Source organism: Trichosurus vulpecula, chromosome 8, assembly GCF_011100635.1.
Source record: "Trichosurus vulpecula isolate mTriVul1 chromosome 8, mTriVul1.pri, whole genome shotgun sequence".
In the NCBI taxonomy this organism is placed as follows: Eukaryota; Metazoa; Chordata; class Mammalia; order Diprotodontia; family Phalangeridae; genus Trichosurus; species Trichosurus vulpecula.
The window spans coordinates 77,322,669-77,339,885 of record NC_050580.1 but is presented as its reverse complement, the minus strand read 5'-3'; the positions used below and the strand labels follow the sequence as shown (position 1 = coordinate 77,339,885).

General features: G+C 42.7%; 1 protein-coding gene across 2 annotated transcripts in view; it reads right to left on the bottom strand.

Moving 5' to 3' along the window:
* Positions 1-17,217, bottom strand: part of CRTAC1 (cartilage acidic protein 1) — a 181,688-nt gene that overhangs the window by 65,857 nt on the left and 98,614 nt on the right. For both annotated transcript variants that reach the window (XM_036737084.1, XM_036737085.1), the window contains exon 3: positions 5,616-5,812. In XM_036737084.1, coding sequence (XP_036592979.1) covers positions 5,616-5,812 — 197 coding nt within the window. The remainder of the gene's footprint in view (positions 1-5,615; positions 5,813-17,217) is intronic.

The window sequence follows — 17,217 nt, the reverse complement described above, 5'->3', positions numbered from 1 at the left end:
GCAAGTGCCCATAAATATTTGTTTAACTATACTGAGTTTAATTATCTTTCCCCCAGGGGCTGATCCAACCCAGGATATGGTCCAATCCATACTTTATTTAGCACTACTGAATGGAGAGGGATAGGCTGGCAGGTAGACAGAGTCAGCTATATATTGCTAAGGAGGAGAGTCAATGATATGGCACCAGGCAAAAACAATGTCCGTGCCCTAGGAGGTGATTGGGACATTCAATCAGAAATGCTCTGGGTGACTTGGCTGATGAAAATCTGCAGAATTAGTCACAAGTCACAGGGAAAAGGAAATCAAATGGTGCAAATCAGTCCAGGTGAAGGGATGTTTTAATGTTTTAATAAAATTTCTCTCTATCCTTCTTCAACCTTCAAAATAGACTTCCTGTTGCCTGGTCTTCAATATACCTTAAAGATCCTACATTAGACACAGTTTGGTGGTTTGGGATTGGACAACAATCATGGCTTGTTAAGAAATCTGGTTTCATGATGAGGGCACATCCGTGAGCCAACTCTCTGAGTCTCCATACTGTCTTGCTCTTGGTGCTGTCCTGCCCATCCCCCTCCTCACCACTTGCTACTCATCTGATCATTTGCAATTGAAGTCTGTTAGCCGGGGTGGGGGTAGGGCAAGCGAATAAGACTTGCCTATGAATATGAAATTGCTAAATGTGGTTGGGACCTGGGATAGCAGAAGATCTGGGGTCTTGGTCAAGAGGCAAAAGAACATGTTTTTGAGGGGGAAGGTCCACAAAAAATATGGTTTGAAGGTCACAAAATAAATATATTTTAGGAGTGGGAGCTTAGGAATTAGCATACTTAGGGGTCAGGATGGCGGTGAATTAGGTGTGAGGATTGAGTAGGCATGGGAATGGAGGGATTCCCTTTATCACTTCACACAGGACTGCTCATCGGTTTGGACTACTTGAGAGGTTAAGGTCCTTGGCATAAGCCAAATCGTTACTTGTGTCCTAAAATCTATCCAACCCCTACAGAGTGGGAAAAGTGCTCAATTTGGATTCATTCAAGACCTGAGTTCAAATTTCAACCCTATTACTATCTCTGTGTGATTTTTGGTAAATCTTTCAACCTTTTTCTGGACTTGTTTTGTGGTCTGTAAAATGAGGTTAGCTTGATCAATGAAATAATCTCTAAAGCCCCTTCTGACTCCAGAGCTGTGACCTGCCATGGCACCTGGAATCCCCAGTCCTGGAGGTAATTCTTTGGATTAAGTGGTATCTGGATTAGAATGCTTCCTGATACCACTCTGCTTCCATGCAACCTGGTAATATAGCATCTTCACTCTTTCTTTGGCTTTTCTTAATCCAAAGACCCGAAGAGGTTAAGATTGTCCTATAATCAGAGGGATGAGAATGCAGATCTTTCTGAGTCCAGGTCCTGCACTGTCTCCACTATGTGGTTATTGGTCACTCTCAGTCTTCTGAATCAACCAGTCAAACCCATACCCATTGGCATCAATAACATCCTGAAAGCAACCAAGATGACCTTTCCAGGTCCCTATTGTATCCCATCAGAACATCTTCCACATAAGCAAAAGGATCTTCAAAGACAAATGGTCCTAGCGGTGTTGGTCCTGGGGTGGAGCTCCCAGAGACATCTTGGGCTCCCCATGGTGGCCAAGGGATGGAACAGCTAAGCACAGAGCCAGCTGGACAGAGGGGAATTGCTGACACAGCACAAGTGTCTCTGCTCCCCATCTCCGCCTACTGTCAATGAATCAATTGAATCACTCAACTGAAAAATTAACTCAAAACCACAGACATCCCTCAAACCCACAGAAGGTCACCGAGAAGTGTGGAGCCAGAGCTGAGGCTGCTGGGCATTGGGGAGGGGGGAGGGCAGGGAAGAACTTCCGTCTCCAGGATGGTCACCCCAAGCCAGGTCCTCAGCCCCAGAGCAGGCAAATGTTAGGGCACTCATCTCCACGATGACCATGATTTCTTCTCAACAAATCCATTTTGTCTGCTTATATCTGAGGTGTTCCTGTCTTCCCCAGATGTAGGCTACCATTCTGACATAAGGGGGAGCCTGTTGTTGTAGAAGGAATACTGTTCTCGGTGTATGAAGACCTGAGTTCAAGGTCCGATTCTGACACTTTGTGACCTTGGGCAAATCACTTAACCTCTCAATCTCAGTGTCCTCATCTGTATATATTATTAATATGTTTATATTAACATATTAAAGCCTTATAGAGCTGTGAGCCATTATGATCTTCCCTTTGGGTTGCTAGGTGGCATGGTAGATAGATCACTGGACTTGAAGTCAAGAAGATCTGAGTTTGAATTCTGTCTCAGACAGTTACTAGCTGTATAACCTTGGACAAGACATTTAAACTTTTAGCCTCAGTTTCCTCAATTGTAAAATCAGGGCAGTTGGACTTGATGGTCTCTATAGCCCTTTACATCTAGGACCTTATGAATATTTCTCCTTCTAGAATCTTCTTGCTTCTATTCTGACTCTCCTTCATTCCCCTTTTCCATCCCCTGTCCCCCTTCCTGCCCTTTTCAGTCACACCTGCCCTGTAGCTCCAGTCTGCAGCTGGACTTTAGATGGATCTTGGTCTCTCCCCCTGACCTTGCCTCCAATTAAAGAGTTGATCAGCTCATCAATTAACTTTGTCCCAATCCAATCTTCCCTTCTACTGAGAGCAGTAAATCCAGCTGGATAATCATGCCCTGATATTTGTGTAGGGATAATTACAGTCACACAGGCCTGAGTTGGTGGCAAGATGAGATGAAAACCCATAAAATACCACTCGGGTGCTGGGGCTCATTGTTTCCTGGCTTCTCGAGGCTGGCGGTTGGCCAGGCAACAGCACCTTCCTCTTGCCTCCTCCTAGCCCTGGCCCTGGCCTTGAGCCCCATCTCACATCCTAGCCTCCCCAGGTCCTATTCACAGGGAGCAGGGAGCCACCTGAGGCTGGATCTCTAGGTCTCAGTGAGCCTGGGACCATCAAAGGCCTACTTTTTCCAGCTTCCCAAAGCTCAGGTGGCATGTTCCCTTAGCAATAAAGGAGGCCCCAGGCCTGCCTTTCTTACTAAAAGAGGTCCTGTTGGTGAGTAGTAGATGGCTGCTTGGGGCTGAAGGAGGCACAAGCCACATCGCTCTGTTTGTCTATTTCCTAGGCGCTGATGCCCCTCCCTGCCTTTTTCTCCTCTTCCCCAACCCCATTTTCCTCTCACTCATTCAATCAATTATTTCACTGAGGCTTCAGAATCCTAGATTCAGCTCAGAGAGTTATGGCAAGGAACAAATAAGCTCAGATGTGAAAAACAGCTTTGGAAACTGTAAAGCCCCACACCTTGAAATTTCACATTTGCATAGAAACCTCACAGTTCTCAAGGCAACTTGACCTACAACAGCCCTGGGAAGTAAGCAGGGGCAGGTATTGTCCTCATTTTTACAAATGAAGAAGTGGGGGGGGGGGGGCTGGGGATGGTGAGGGACTCCCCAAACAGCCCACGGTTTGTGTATGTCAGAGAGGCGTCAGCACGGTGCTAAGGATTTAGACTCAGGAGATCTGGGCTGAAATCCTGCCTTCTCAATCTCAATGTCCTCATCTGCATATATTATTAATAAACTTATATTAATATATTAAAACCTACTTTAGTTATTGAGTCATTTTTCAGCTGTGTTCAACTCTTTGTGACCCCATTTGGGGTTTTCTTGGCAGAGACACTGGAGTAGTTTGTCATTTCCTTCTCCAGCTCATTTTACAGATGAGGAAACTGAGGCAAACAGGGTGAAGTGACTTGCCCAGGATCACACAGCTACTAAGCATCTGAGGCCAGGAAGAGGAGTATTCCCTGACTCTAGGCTTGGCACTCTATCCACTGTGTCACCTAGCTGCCCTAAAATCTGCTATTATAATTAATATATTAAGGCATTTACCACCTATGTGACCTTGGGCTAGTCCTTCAACCTCTGCCTATTTCTTCATCTTTAAAATAAGGGGAAAGTGGATTAGATCAGGAGTATCAAACTGAAATGAAACAGATCCCTGCAAGCTGCATATTGCCTTAGAAAACCACAAGTTAACATTATCTATGTTTTATTGCATGTTTATTTTGTTAACATTTCCCAATCACATTTTAGACCTTTATTTATTTAGAATATTCTTCTTCTTTTTTACATTTAGAGTTCACAATTCTCCCTCTCCCCCCTTCATTGAGAAGACAAGCAATAGGATATCAATTATCCACATGAAGTCATTTCTGATTCCATTTCAATCGTGTACTCCAGAGTGTTGGGAGGTGCGTGCAGCCGTGAGTTTGACACCTTTCAATTAGATGACTTCTAAATTCCCTTTTGGATCTAAAGCTATGATTCTAGGAACTGAGGTCTTTTGATTCCAAAGAGCAAAATATTTATTGAATTGTATTAGCTTTTGGTGGGGCAGCTAGGTGGTGCAGTGGATAGAGTGCCAGTCCTGGAGTCAGGAAGACCTAAGTTCAAATCCAGCCCCAGATACTTACTAGCTGTGTGACCCTGGGCAAATCACTTGACACTATTTGCCTCAGTTTCCTCATCTGTAAAATGAGCTAGAGAAGGAAATGGCAAACCCCTCCAGTATCTTTGCCAAGAAAACCCCAAATGGAGTCACGAACAGTTGGATACAACTAAAATAAATGAATCATAACAACAAAGCAGGGTTGGGCACAACACATTATTGCCTCATTAATGTATTACTACCACTGCTCTTCTTTTCTCCTGCTAAACCTCCACCATGGAGACTGAGGTAGGTCTAAGATAGATTTTGTGGGTTTTTCTGTTTTTGCTCTAGACCTGTTATTTTTTCTGTGTGTGGAAAATTCCTTCCAACCATGTGGCTTGACAACTTCTTAGAAAATTATAATTTTAAAGAGTTGCCCTGGGCATTGAGAGGAAGTGACTTGGCCAGGGTCAGACAGCCGGTATGCATCAGAAGGACTTGAACCCAGGTCATCTTGGCCCCAAGGCTAGCCTTCTATCTGGACAGGTTAGAGGTCTCAATCAGGTCCCCACAGATCCTGAAAGAGTCTAAAGAGGCATACTAGAAAGTCCAATCCTCTTTTGGCTGGCTGTGCTCAGGAGGGCCTTTGGCAAGTTTCTACCCTGGTTCAGATCAACACACGTAACCAGTGGATTCTATAGCATGTACTCAGAATGTGCTGTCCTCATTTCGGCATGGGCAGGGTTGGCAGTTAAGAGTCTCTGAAGAAGCCTTGAGGAGAAGACCTATATCTGCCCCTCTGAATCATAGTACCTTGTAAAATAGGTTTCTTTATGAGATACTCTGGGGACCCTGATCTGACTTGGCGATCTTTGGGCTAGAGATAGCTTTCACCTTCTCCTCTGCCTCTCCTATACTGGGTCCAGGTAACACCTTGCTGTCAGTAATAAGCATTAGGAGACTACGTCTAGACCTTGCTCTAAGAAGTAAGGTCTCTATAGGCCTTCCTCACCCCCACGAGTTCCTTAATGGAGAAATCTAGGGGCTCTCTGGGGAGATGCCAGGAAGCCCTCTGTGAGAAGACATCTATAGGAGAGTTAAAAGCAAGTATTGGAGGTAGAAGAGGAAAGAAGGGAACTTGCCAGACTCCCTACCTGAGAAGGCATTGTTGGTGTTAAGGAAGTAGATTTCCTCCTGGCCATCCCCATCAATGTCACAGGCAGTGACCCCAATGGCGTTCCCCTGCCGGTCCCGGAGCGCATAGTAGGGGGAGCTTCTTTCATCCACTGCAATGTTCACCAGGCGCTGCTGAGCTCGGTCATACTTCAAGACCAGATTGGGGCCATTATACCTGAGGGAGAAGAGAATAACAAAGAAAATGGAAATGGGAAGCAACATCTCTCTCCACACATTCTCAAATGAACTTCAACCCTTCTCTGAACAACTTGCAAAAATATTTATCCAAAAAGACTTACATGAACTGATACAAAGTGAAGTGAGCAGAACCAGGAGAACATTGTGTACAGTAACAGCAACATTGTACATTGAATAACTGTGAATGACTTAGCCATTCTCAGCAATTCAGAGATCCAAGACAATCCCAAAGGACTCAGGATGAAGCATGCTATCCATTTCCAGGGAAAGAGCTGATATTATATGAATACAGACTGAAGCACGCTATTCCTTCCTTTCTTCCTCCCTCCATCTTTCCTACCTTCCCCCTTCTTCTCCTTTTTTATTTCTTCCCTCCTGTTCAAGTCTTCTTGTACAAAATGGCTAATACAAATACGTTTTACATAATTGCACACGTATAACCTATATCGGATTGTTTATTGTTGGAGTGGTGGGGGAGGAAGGGATAGGATTTGGAACTCAAAATTCCTTTTAAAAACTGTTTTGACATGTGACTGAGGAAAATACAAGATATTATTTAAAAGAAAAAAATATTTATCAGAATAAGAGTTGCCCAGGTAGGCCCACCCTACCAGGTTGGTGTCTCATGGGAGCCTGCTGAGCATCCCATGACTGGACCCGAAAGTCTGGCCACTAATGAATAGGGCAAGGAAAAGAGAGTCTGGCTTTTACTCTCCCATTTGAGGTCAGCTGTCCACATGGCGTCCAAGGTAAAGAGCAGGACAGAAGGCCCCACTTTGGCCTTGGGCCTTCCAGGATGAAGAAGTACCAGGGGAATAGAAGCCATTTTGAGTGGGGGTTAGATACTTAGAACCTGACAAGACACTTCCCACATTTAAATCACACATTTGACATTAGCATCTCAGGCTAGAGAGTGTGAATAAATATAGCTAGATTAGGTCAATCCACTGGATTTCTTTGACCTATTTCTTTTGTTTAAGGATACCCAAGCACGGTTTTGGCCTCCCCATCTTAGCTGAAATCATAGCTTAGTGGTTAGCAATGATGGTGTTCTTACTTTATAGGAAGAAAGGAAGAAAAGAAGCATTTACTAAGTGTCTGCTATCTGCCAGGCACTGTGAGAATAACCTTGGGCAATAAATGCCGTTATTAGTCCCACTTTACAAGGAAAACTGAAGCAAACAGGGAGTAAAGTGACTTGCCCAAAGTCACTCAGCCAATAAGTGTCTGAGGCTGAATTTGTACTCAGGTCTTCCTGACCCCAGGCTCAGCGCTCTGTCTGTTTTGCCATTTAGCCACCTCTATAAGATAGGTAAAGAGCCACACAATAGGTACGGTAGGAGCAACAAATTTTTCCATTCCCAGTTCAGTCCCCTTTCCATCAGTAACACTGCCTGGCACATAGTAGGTATTTAATAGACAACAACAAGTATTTATTGAGTACTTACTATGCTCTAGACACTGTGCTAAGTGTTGGGAATATATAAATACATGCAAAAGAAAGTCCCTGCCCTCAAGGGGCCTATAGTCTGATGGGGTAAGACAACTCAACCAAAGGAGCTGAGAAGCAGGAGTGTGCGTGTGTGTGTGTGTGTGTGTGTGTGTGTGTGTAAGAAGGTACCCAAAGTTCAAAGAGTCTGTGATGGAGGAAAGGAGTGAGCATGCCTGGCCTTGGCACTTTCTCAATACGGAATTTCCAGGAGGCATTCACCAATGGGAGGAGATGCTCACTTAATTAACCTTACTCTGCTCCTCTCCACTTGATTCACATTTCATTAATCCTTGGAGTTCTCTGAGTCAAGTAGGTTCGGGTCCCCCAATTATTAAGATGCCTCATTTTATATCTCACCTGGAAAATCTGAGGTGCCAAAAGAGAAAATAATTTGCTGAAGGTCACCCAAAGAGGAAGGGAATAACGTAAAGGAGAGAATTCTAGCATCCCACCTTCCAAATAGAGCTCTCTGCACAGCACCAGCCTCTTCTGAGCTTTCCAGAGGAATCAAGCCAAACCCCAGGTATGTTTAATTCCTTACACTCCCTCTCCTTTGTTTTTAACCTGCTAGTATATCTTAAGGGAAATTCAACTGCCTGTTTCTGATTAGTCCCCTTCTTAGAGAGCTCAGGGCCAGCAGGCTGAAGTCTCCAAGGTCTCTGAAAGAAGTCACTTTCTTGTTTTCCTAAAATGAAGCCAATTTAACCCTCTTCACAGTTACCCAGGATTTGGAGCCAGTGAAGTTGGAGGATTTTTAGAAAACTGGCCAGGTGCCTCCTGGCACCCACTGTGCATGAAAGGGGGGAAAGGAAACTTATTATCTGCTGAGTCAGCAGCATGGGTGATGGAAGGGAGCTTGTTAGACACCTTAACAAAGAGTGTCTGAATTCTGTGTGTCAGGGGAGGCTACATGACCTATGAGAGGTGCCTAAGACAGAGAGACAGAACACTGAGGTCCCAGTGCTAGCTCGGTCAGCACTTGGCTGGCCAGCCTCAGGTAGGAAGAAATGCTTAATCTGAGTGAAATATGATTTCCTTAATCTTACTAGTAAAAGAACCCAGGGTACATGATACCCAGCCTTCTCCATCCGAACACTATGTCTTGCCTCCAAAAGCCATTATCTTATAATGATGATGATGACGATAATTATTATAACAATAATAACAAACATTTATAAAATGCCTAACCTTTCTCAGCCAAACTCCTTGAAAAAACCTCCACTTAATCGCCTCTTACTCTCTTTTAAAACCTCTGCAACCTGGCTTCTGACCTCATCACTCAATTAAAACTACTCTCTCTCTAGTAGTTACCAATGATCTCTTAGTTTCCAAATAGAATGATTTTCTCAGACCTCATCCTTCGTTGCCCTTTATGCAGCACTCGACACCATTGACCATCCTCTCCTCCTAGATGCTGTCTCCTCCTACCTGCCTGCTTTTTCTCGGTCTCTTTTGTTGGCTCATGATCCATATTCTGCTCTCTAACTATGAGTGTACCCCAATGTTTCTGTCTTGGGCTTGTTTCTCTATTCTCTCTCTGTTCTGTCACTTGGGGACCCTTATCAGCTCCCATGGCTTGAATCATCATCTCTATGCAGATGACTCACAGATCTATATTTCCAGCCCTTGTCTCTAGCTGCCCATCCCCCACCATGAAGATGCTTATGATTCTAGCATCCACTCCTTTTCCCCAGCACCCTCTCTCCTTCTTGTGGCTAAAGCATATTGAGTCTCGGAGGCATTGATTTACAAGAGGAATAAGTTCACCATTTGTATGGGGTTGGTAACAATTTCATCTGTTTAGGGCTGAGGTTCTTAACTGGAATGCATGAACTTGTATAATATATCTATATATCTTAACATATAGACACACATATATATATATATATAGCTAGATACATATGCGTATGTACATGTATGTATCTATGTACATATAGATATACAAAGATAGATATATGGGTAGAAAGATAATTATTTCAATAGAATTGACTTCCTGTGTATTTTTTTATGCAATTAAAAACATTATTCCGAGAAAGGGTTGATAGACTTCATAAGACTGCCAAAGGGGTCCATGACCCCCGAAGAAGCTAAGAACCCTGGCCTAGGGCAAAACCAAATGTGCCTCAAAACCCAGAGATCTCAACTTATGTTAGTTTGCTCGAGATCTTTCCCCAGACTCATACTCCTGTATTTTCCAGTGTCAACCATAGGATTGGAGGATTGGAGACTAGAATGAACCTTAGTGATCTTCTAGTCTTACTTTTTTCCTTTTTGAAGACAAAGAAACTGAAGCCCAGAGATGTTAGGAGATTTATAATTTCCTATGAGAAGTGAATATATCTGTGACTTAAGGTGCCAGCCACAGGATAATAGGATTTAGAAGTCCTCTAAGCCAATCATCCCATTTTGGCAGGTGGGGAAACTGAGGCCTGGAGAAATTAAGTAACTTATCCAAGGTCACACATGTGAACCACATTATTCCCTTTGTTCCCATTACAGGATCATATGTACATGGAAGTATACATGTACAGATGCATATATATCTATCTATGCATGTGTCTATATGTTTAGATATATAGATATACAATTTCATGCACTCCAGTTATGATTTAGAGCTGGATAGGACCATAGAGAAGAACTAAGCAAACCCCTTCATTTTTATAAATGAGGTAACCATGGTCCAGACTTTTGTGACTTGCTCAAGGTCATGTAGGTAGTAAGTATCAGAGGTAGGATTTGAACCCAGGTCACATGACTCCAAATCCCTTGCTCTTTCCACAACACATTGATGCTATGCTGTTGAGTTTTTTTTAAGAGGCAATCAGGGTTAAGTGACTTGCCCAGGGTCACACAGCTAGTAAGTATCTGAGGCTGGATTTGAACTCAGGTCCTCTGGACTCCAGGGCTGCTGCTCTATCCCCTGCGTTACCTAGCAGCCCCTGATGCTTTCTTAACCAGGACCCAGGTTACCTATCTTCCTTGTATTCCTCTAGAATGTTTCCCACCAGCCTTAGCTCTTGGTTTCTGATTGATGATGAAAAAATAAAACCACACTCTCAACAAGTCAGTAGGACACCTCTAGATTTCACTGGTGGCTAATATTCTTCCCATCAACAACTTAGTGGCCCATTTCTTCTTTCACCATATTCCTGTTCCCTCCTGCACTTAAAAGAATAGCACAGAATGCTGCCTCAAGTAAATGATGGGCAACTTTCCACTGCTTTCAACATTCCAGACCGTCACAAAGGCTCTTCTTGTGCCCAGGATCTTGCCTCTCCAAGCTGACATAACTGTCAAATTAATATTTCTACCAAAATGATAATTCTCAAAATACAAATCTGACAATGTTATCCTCTCCCTTCCCCGCTCAAAAATCCTCACTGGTGCCCTATTGTTTCTAGGATAAAATACACAATCCTCAGCCCAGCTTTTTAAAGCCCCTTATAATCTGGCTGCCACCTACCTTTTCAGGCTTATTTCACATTACTGCCCTTTACATATGTTCTGTTTCAGTCCAACTGGCCTGCTAGCTTTTCCTCTAGCTCAGGCTTAAATCTCCAGCCTTTGCACAAGCGACCCCAACATCCAGAAAGCACCCATCCCTCATTTCTGCCCCATAGAATCCCTGCCTTCCTTCAAAGCAAAGCTCAGGTACTATGCCCTCTATAAGGCTTTTCCCGATCCTCTACCCTTCTCCCCTTTCTTCTTTAGTACTTGCTTCCTCTTGAAATGACCTTGTATTACTTTGTATTTATTTACCTATGTATAGGTAGGATTCCCCACTCACCAGCATATAACCTCCTTGGTGGCAGCGGACTATGTCATATGTTTGTCTTCCTATGTTTGTCTTTGTGTCTTCCACACCAAGCCCAGGGCCTTCCACATAGGAGATCTCAAAGGGTGGGCAACATCAATTGTTCAATACACTGAATATGGCAAGAACTCCACCTGGCATGTACTGAGATTTAATTCAATGAGCATAGTATAGTTAGTGGAAAGACCACTGGATTTGGAATCAATTCACCCAAGGGTGACCCTGGCTGTCTTACTTAAGAAGTGGAGCTCTCTGGGCTTCCGTTTCCTTGCTTTTGAAATAAGGGCGTTGGATTAGATGACGGATGGGAAGCCCTTCTCTGACCAGCCCTAATCATCTGTGGTTCTGTGGACTGGGGAGGAATGCACCAACAGACACTGCCCCTATGTGAGCCTGGGTAGACGTGGTGTGCAAGGATCAGAATCAGCCTCAGACGATCCTGTACACTCATCATTTTCTTAGCCTCAACCATCTTTAAAACCTCCAGGAGAAAATACAAACTCTTCAGCTAGGCAACTAAGATCCTTTCTCAGTCTGGCTCCAACCTAGCATTCCAGGTTAATCTCCCATCATGCCCTTCCATGTACTTATAGTACAAACAAGCCAGCCTCTGTTCCCAGAACTCAGTCCATCTTCTGCCTCTGAGCTTTGGTACAGGTCGTTCCCACCATGCCTGGAATGTACTCCCTCTTTATTTCGATTCTTAGAATTCCTGTTGTTATTGTTGAGTCATTTTTCATTTGGATCCAAGTCTTCGTGACCCCATTTGGGGTTTTCTTGGCAAAGATACAGAAGTAGTTTGCCATTCTCCTTCTCCAGCTCATTTTATAGATGAGGAACTGAGGCAAATAGGGCTAAGCAACTTGTCCAGGGTCACACAGCTACTAAGTTTCTGAGGCCAGATTTGAACTCAGGAACATACATGAGTCTTCTTGACTCCAGGCCTGGTGCTCTATCCACTGTACCACCTAGCTGCCTTTAGAATTCTTAGCTCACTTCCAGACTCAAGTTCATGTGTCATCTCCTAGGAGAAGCTTTTTCTTGGTTAGTAGAATTCCAATAGCTCAAATGATCTCTTGCTCAAAAGATTATATAAATATTTACCTGTTTACATGGGAGGCAGCATGGTTGCTTTAGATTCAGAAGACTTAGGTTCAAATCCTGGCTCTTTCGCTGAAATACTCAAGAAGACTCTTTTTTCTTTTCATCTTTGCATCCTCAGCAATTGGCATAATGCCTTAAAATAATAGGTATCTTTTCCTCTACTGCATTATTTCACTTTACATTATTATTTGCATTTTACAGGTGGGAAAACTGAGGCTCAGGGAGTCTAAATGAGGTGCCTTTGGTCATAGAGTACCAAGGATAGATTCAAAACCAAGTCTCTCCTAACTCCAAACCTACCCCTACCCCCTCCATAATAACTTGGGTGTATCTGAATTCACTATTGTTTTGGTCTTTAATCTGTATGTACTTATATATGTGGTCGTCTCTCCCATTAGAATGTAAGCTACTTTAAAGTAAGGCTTATTTCATTCTCTGTGTTTGTTTGAGCTTAGCACAAAATGCTCATTGATTTTGGCCAATCAGCGGGATCCAACAGAAAAAAATAAACTACGGGCTAAAAAAAATGTAAGCACTTAATAAATGCCTATTGGATTGAATTAGATATTTAGAGGAGCCAAATGTGTTTATTAGAGCACTAAGGGCACCCTCATAGACCAAAGAGAACTCAGCATTCTTTGAAGGTATTTGTTGCCAGCTTGAATCCTTGTGATCATTCTCTAATGTTTGTCATAGCACCTTCTACTTGCCAAATGTTTATAGTCACTCTCACCATTGTTTACAATAGCATTGCTCAACATCATTCTCCCTGTTTCACAGATGAACAAACCAAGGCACAGGGGAAAGGGACTTATTGAAGGTCACAAGATAAGTCACAGGGTGGCAGAGCCAGGACTAGCCTGAACCATCAATCGATTGTTCGTTCAGCCTGCTGGTTCCTCCATTTTTATTTATTCCCTCTTTTGAAATTCAACAGAGGAACATAAAGGTGAACAGGAACTGAGCTAAGGGGGGCATTCGGGTAGATGGTATACTGGTGGTGGATGAAAGAAAGGGCCCAAGCATTAACTTATGCCATGGGAGACCATTTTTTCCCATCAAAGGCCACCTACACAGAGAAAAAAAATCAATTTAGTAAAAAGCAAATTTGAAAAATTAGTGAAAAAATAAAATGCTTCACTCATTTGCTTTTTCAATTAAGAAGAGAGAATTCAAAACGATTTGACAAATACAAGTAAATAATGTACTTCAGTTCTATTTATTGCTAGTTAAGGGGGGGAGGAGAGAGAGAAGAGAAAATAGAAGAGGGAAGAAAAAAGAGAAAAACATAAAAAAGGACATAGAAAGGCAATCTGGTATAGTAGAAAGGGCACTGGGTCTGGAGTCAGAGGGTCTGGGTTCAAATCTTGGCTTTGATACTGCTTAGCTGTGTCACCGTGGGCAAGGAACTTAATCTTTTTGGGCCTCAGTTTCCTCATCTGTATGAAGAGGAAGCTGAACTATCAGGGCTCTTAATCTGAGGTCTATGAACTTGTTTTTAGAAATAATTTGGAGATGGTATTTCAATGGAATTGGTTTTCTTTGTAATTAGTTTCCCTTACAATTTCAATATAATTGGTTTCCTTTGTAATCCTTTGTATTTTATTTGATGCATTCAAAAACATTTCTGAGAAAGGGCCCATAGATTTCACTAGACTGACTGCCAAAGGATTAGACAAGGAATAAGAAAGGGGTCCTTGGCACAAGGAGATGAAGTATCCCTGAATTGGGGGATTTGATGATCTCTCCTTTCTAATTCTAATTACATGATCTTATGACATAGACAAAAGAATGTAAGGTACAGACTTAGGAAGAGAATAACAGAGTTATATGGAGAAAGAAACAACGAAACCTACAAACTCAGAAAAAGACCACACACATGGGAAGAGAGATGCAGAGAAAGATACACACGGAGACACTGACACAGAGATTCTGCACCAGCCCAGTTTGACTACAAAGTAAGTTTATGTTAAGTTAAAAAGGAGCCTCTCAGTCAGTGTTCTTCACTTAAAAATCTAGTTTTCTGTTTATGTTCAGCTGTAAACTTGTTTGAACTTCGCAACAACCAGGTGGGGGAGGTACTGCAGTTTCCATTTTATAGATAAGGAGACAGAAGCTCCATGAAATTGTGACTTGCCTATGGTCATAAAGCTAATAAAGGTTGACAGTGAGATTTGAACTTGGGTCTTCCTGATTTCAAGTCCAGCTTTTGTCCTCTGGACCAAACGATCTCCCGGTAAAGTTTAGAGTTGTCATTTGAGTGTGAAAAAAAGCATGCATCTTGTAGTTGGGACAATGTGAAATGTAACACCTACTGGTAACAGTATATCCTAATTGTAGCAAGAGAATTGAAGGGGGAAAAAACCCCTAGAGCTTCTGGTGCTGCAATTGTGAGCTTAAAGTTATAAAGGCAAATGTTATATTCCTCACCTAGAGGAAAAGTGTAAATCCAGAGACTTGTTAAGTATTATTATTCAGGTACAATTACTAGTGCTACTAGTCCTAGTGAGCTGCAATTAGCGAAGGAACTCTTTGGAAGAAAAGAAAATACTCTCCCGAATGGCGATCAAATGTCCGCGCTGATGTAGGAGAGATTCAGGATGTTCTTTTCTCCTCTTTTTTTTTTTCTTTTTCTTTCCCTGGCCTCCACAAGAACCATTTTCTATTATAAAAAACCAATTCAGTATCCGTTGGTACATAGTGCTCTTCCAGCCACAGTAGAGTGATTTACACAAACTCAGTCCCTGCCCTCCAGGGGCTTACAATTTAAATCTGACAACACCTTAGTGATTGAACACAGAGGAAGGAAACATAAAGAGAATTTACGAAAAAAACAATTGGCAGACACGTGGTGGGGCTGAGTATTTTTATAGTATGCTTAGTTGATAATGTATTTGATTCACCCTTCAGCACTGTGTTCTATTAGGTGGAGAGGTGTTTCCTTCCCCCCTCCCTCACATTTTTCCATTATCTCCTGGAAACAAGCTTATTCTTATCTCAAGAAAAGAAAATCCCACCCAATGAATCTTTTAAGTGTGTACGGCCGTGGGGCCTGACTCTTTTTTGTGTTATTCTCCCAGCAATGTGTTAGAGCAGCAACTCAGGATCAATCACTGTTCTTCCAGGATATACGAATGAAACCCACAGAATTTTGGAGTGGATGCCAAATTCCTGGCCTCCAGAGCAGGAATGGAGGTCAAAAATGAGGCAGATTCCTTCTGGTGATTAAGGGTAATCCACAAGGCCCAAGGGAAGAACGTCAGGAAGAGCAAAGAGGGCTAGGTTCCAGTTGTGATCCTGAGATCATTGTTGGATCAAGCCAATGCTCGTTTGAATACAAAATCTAAAAAGCAAGACAGGAGGCAGGGGCACAGTTTGCAGCAAGTGGCTACCAATCCAGGGAGCCGACTTGGAAGTGTAATATAATCAATGTGCTGTTGTTCAGTCATTTCAGTCATGTCCAACTCTTAGTGACTCCATTTGGGGTTTTCTTGGCAAAGATGCTGCGGTGCTTTGCCATTTCCTTCTCCCCTCATTTTACAGTTGAGGAAACTGAGGCAAACAAGTTTAAGTGACTTGCCCAGAGTCACACAGCTAGTAAGTGTCTGAGGCTGGATTTGAACTCAGGAAGATGAGTCTTCCTGACTCCAGTCACAGTACCCCATCCACTGTGTCATCTAGCTGCCCTGCACAAGACAATAGTAATAATTAATAATAGACTTCCCTGCACAAGACAGTATCCTTAAACGATGGTATGCTAACTAACTAAAGTCTGGAAATGAATATTGTCAAGAAATGAAATGAATGAAATTTTCAACCACATTTTATTTAATTGGAATATTAACAAATAACATCTTCAATATGATTTCCATCATTTGTGATGCAAAGGTTGATGCGCTTTGCAAGATTCACGTGAACTCGATGCACTAACTCCACAGTGCCGTCAATTTTCCTATGCGTCCAGACTTTAGGGACACCCTGTATACTCCTTTCCCTGTAAGCTATGGGACCAAGCAGTGTGAGGGTGTCTCTGGGTGCTGTCCACTTCTGTGCAAAGAGATTTTGCTTTTCCTCTGCAGAACCTTCCCTACAGAGGTCTAAATGAACCTCATTTCCAACCTGCAGGTCAGAAAGCTGAGCAGATGAATCCTTAGTGTTTGCATATGCTTACTCCTTTGGGATTGTGCGAGCTTTCTTTTTCTTTTGATACAAGTGCTTGGTTTTTCTCAGAAAGGAAGGGCCATGAACCATAACACTCTCTTTTACAAGACAGATAAGAAAAGACTAGCAGCAGGCTTTTGAAATTCAATGTATGACATGAGAAAACAGGGGAAATGTATGATGGGAGTCCAGCAGGTGCTATCCCTGTGTGGAGAGGGTTGGTGCTCTAAGATAGGGATGGCAGGGAGGAACCCTGAAAGAGTACGGAGCTTCTGGGGAAGAGATATACTAAGTCACAGAGTGTTTGTTCTAGGTGAGAAAAAAAGGAATCTTATGGGACAGCACACAATCTTTAAAAATGCATCGTGGACTTTTTTCTTCCTTTGTATACATTCAAAATTTTAGAATGTGAAATAAATAGAATGTTTATTACTAGGTGTTTAGGTTTATTAAGCAGTGTGGTCAAGAGATGTACTAGGAAGATCTCTAAGCATCAAGTGAAACCTACTTTCCCTGAGGACTGGGAAGCAAGAAATGGTAATGTTGGTGATAAACACAGATGTCATGATATCCAGGTATGGGTTAATATCACTATCAGAACCAAGGATGGGAGTAAAAACTGAGTGGCCCTGGCTCTGTCAGACCGCTTCAGTTGGTCAGCATGAGGATGTCTTTTGGATAGGGGTAGTGTGTTGTAGATACATCTAAGGAGGGATAACTGCTGCTGGTAGTTATTAGGCTGGAAGGCAATTTAGAATTATAAAAATAAAATGTCCATACCCTTTGACCCAGAGATTCCACTGCTAGGCAT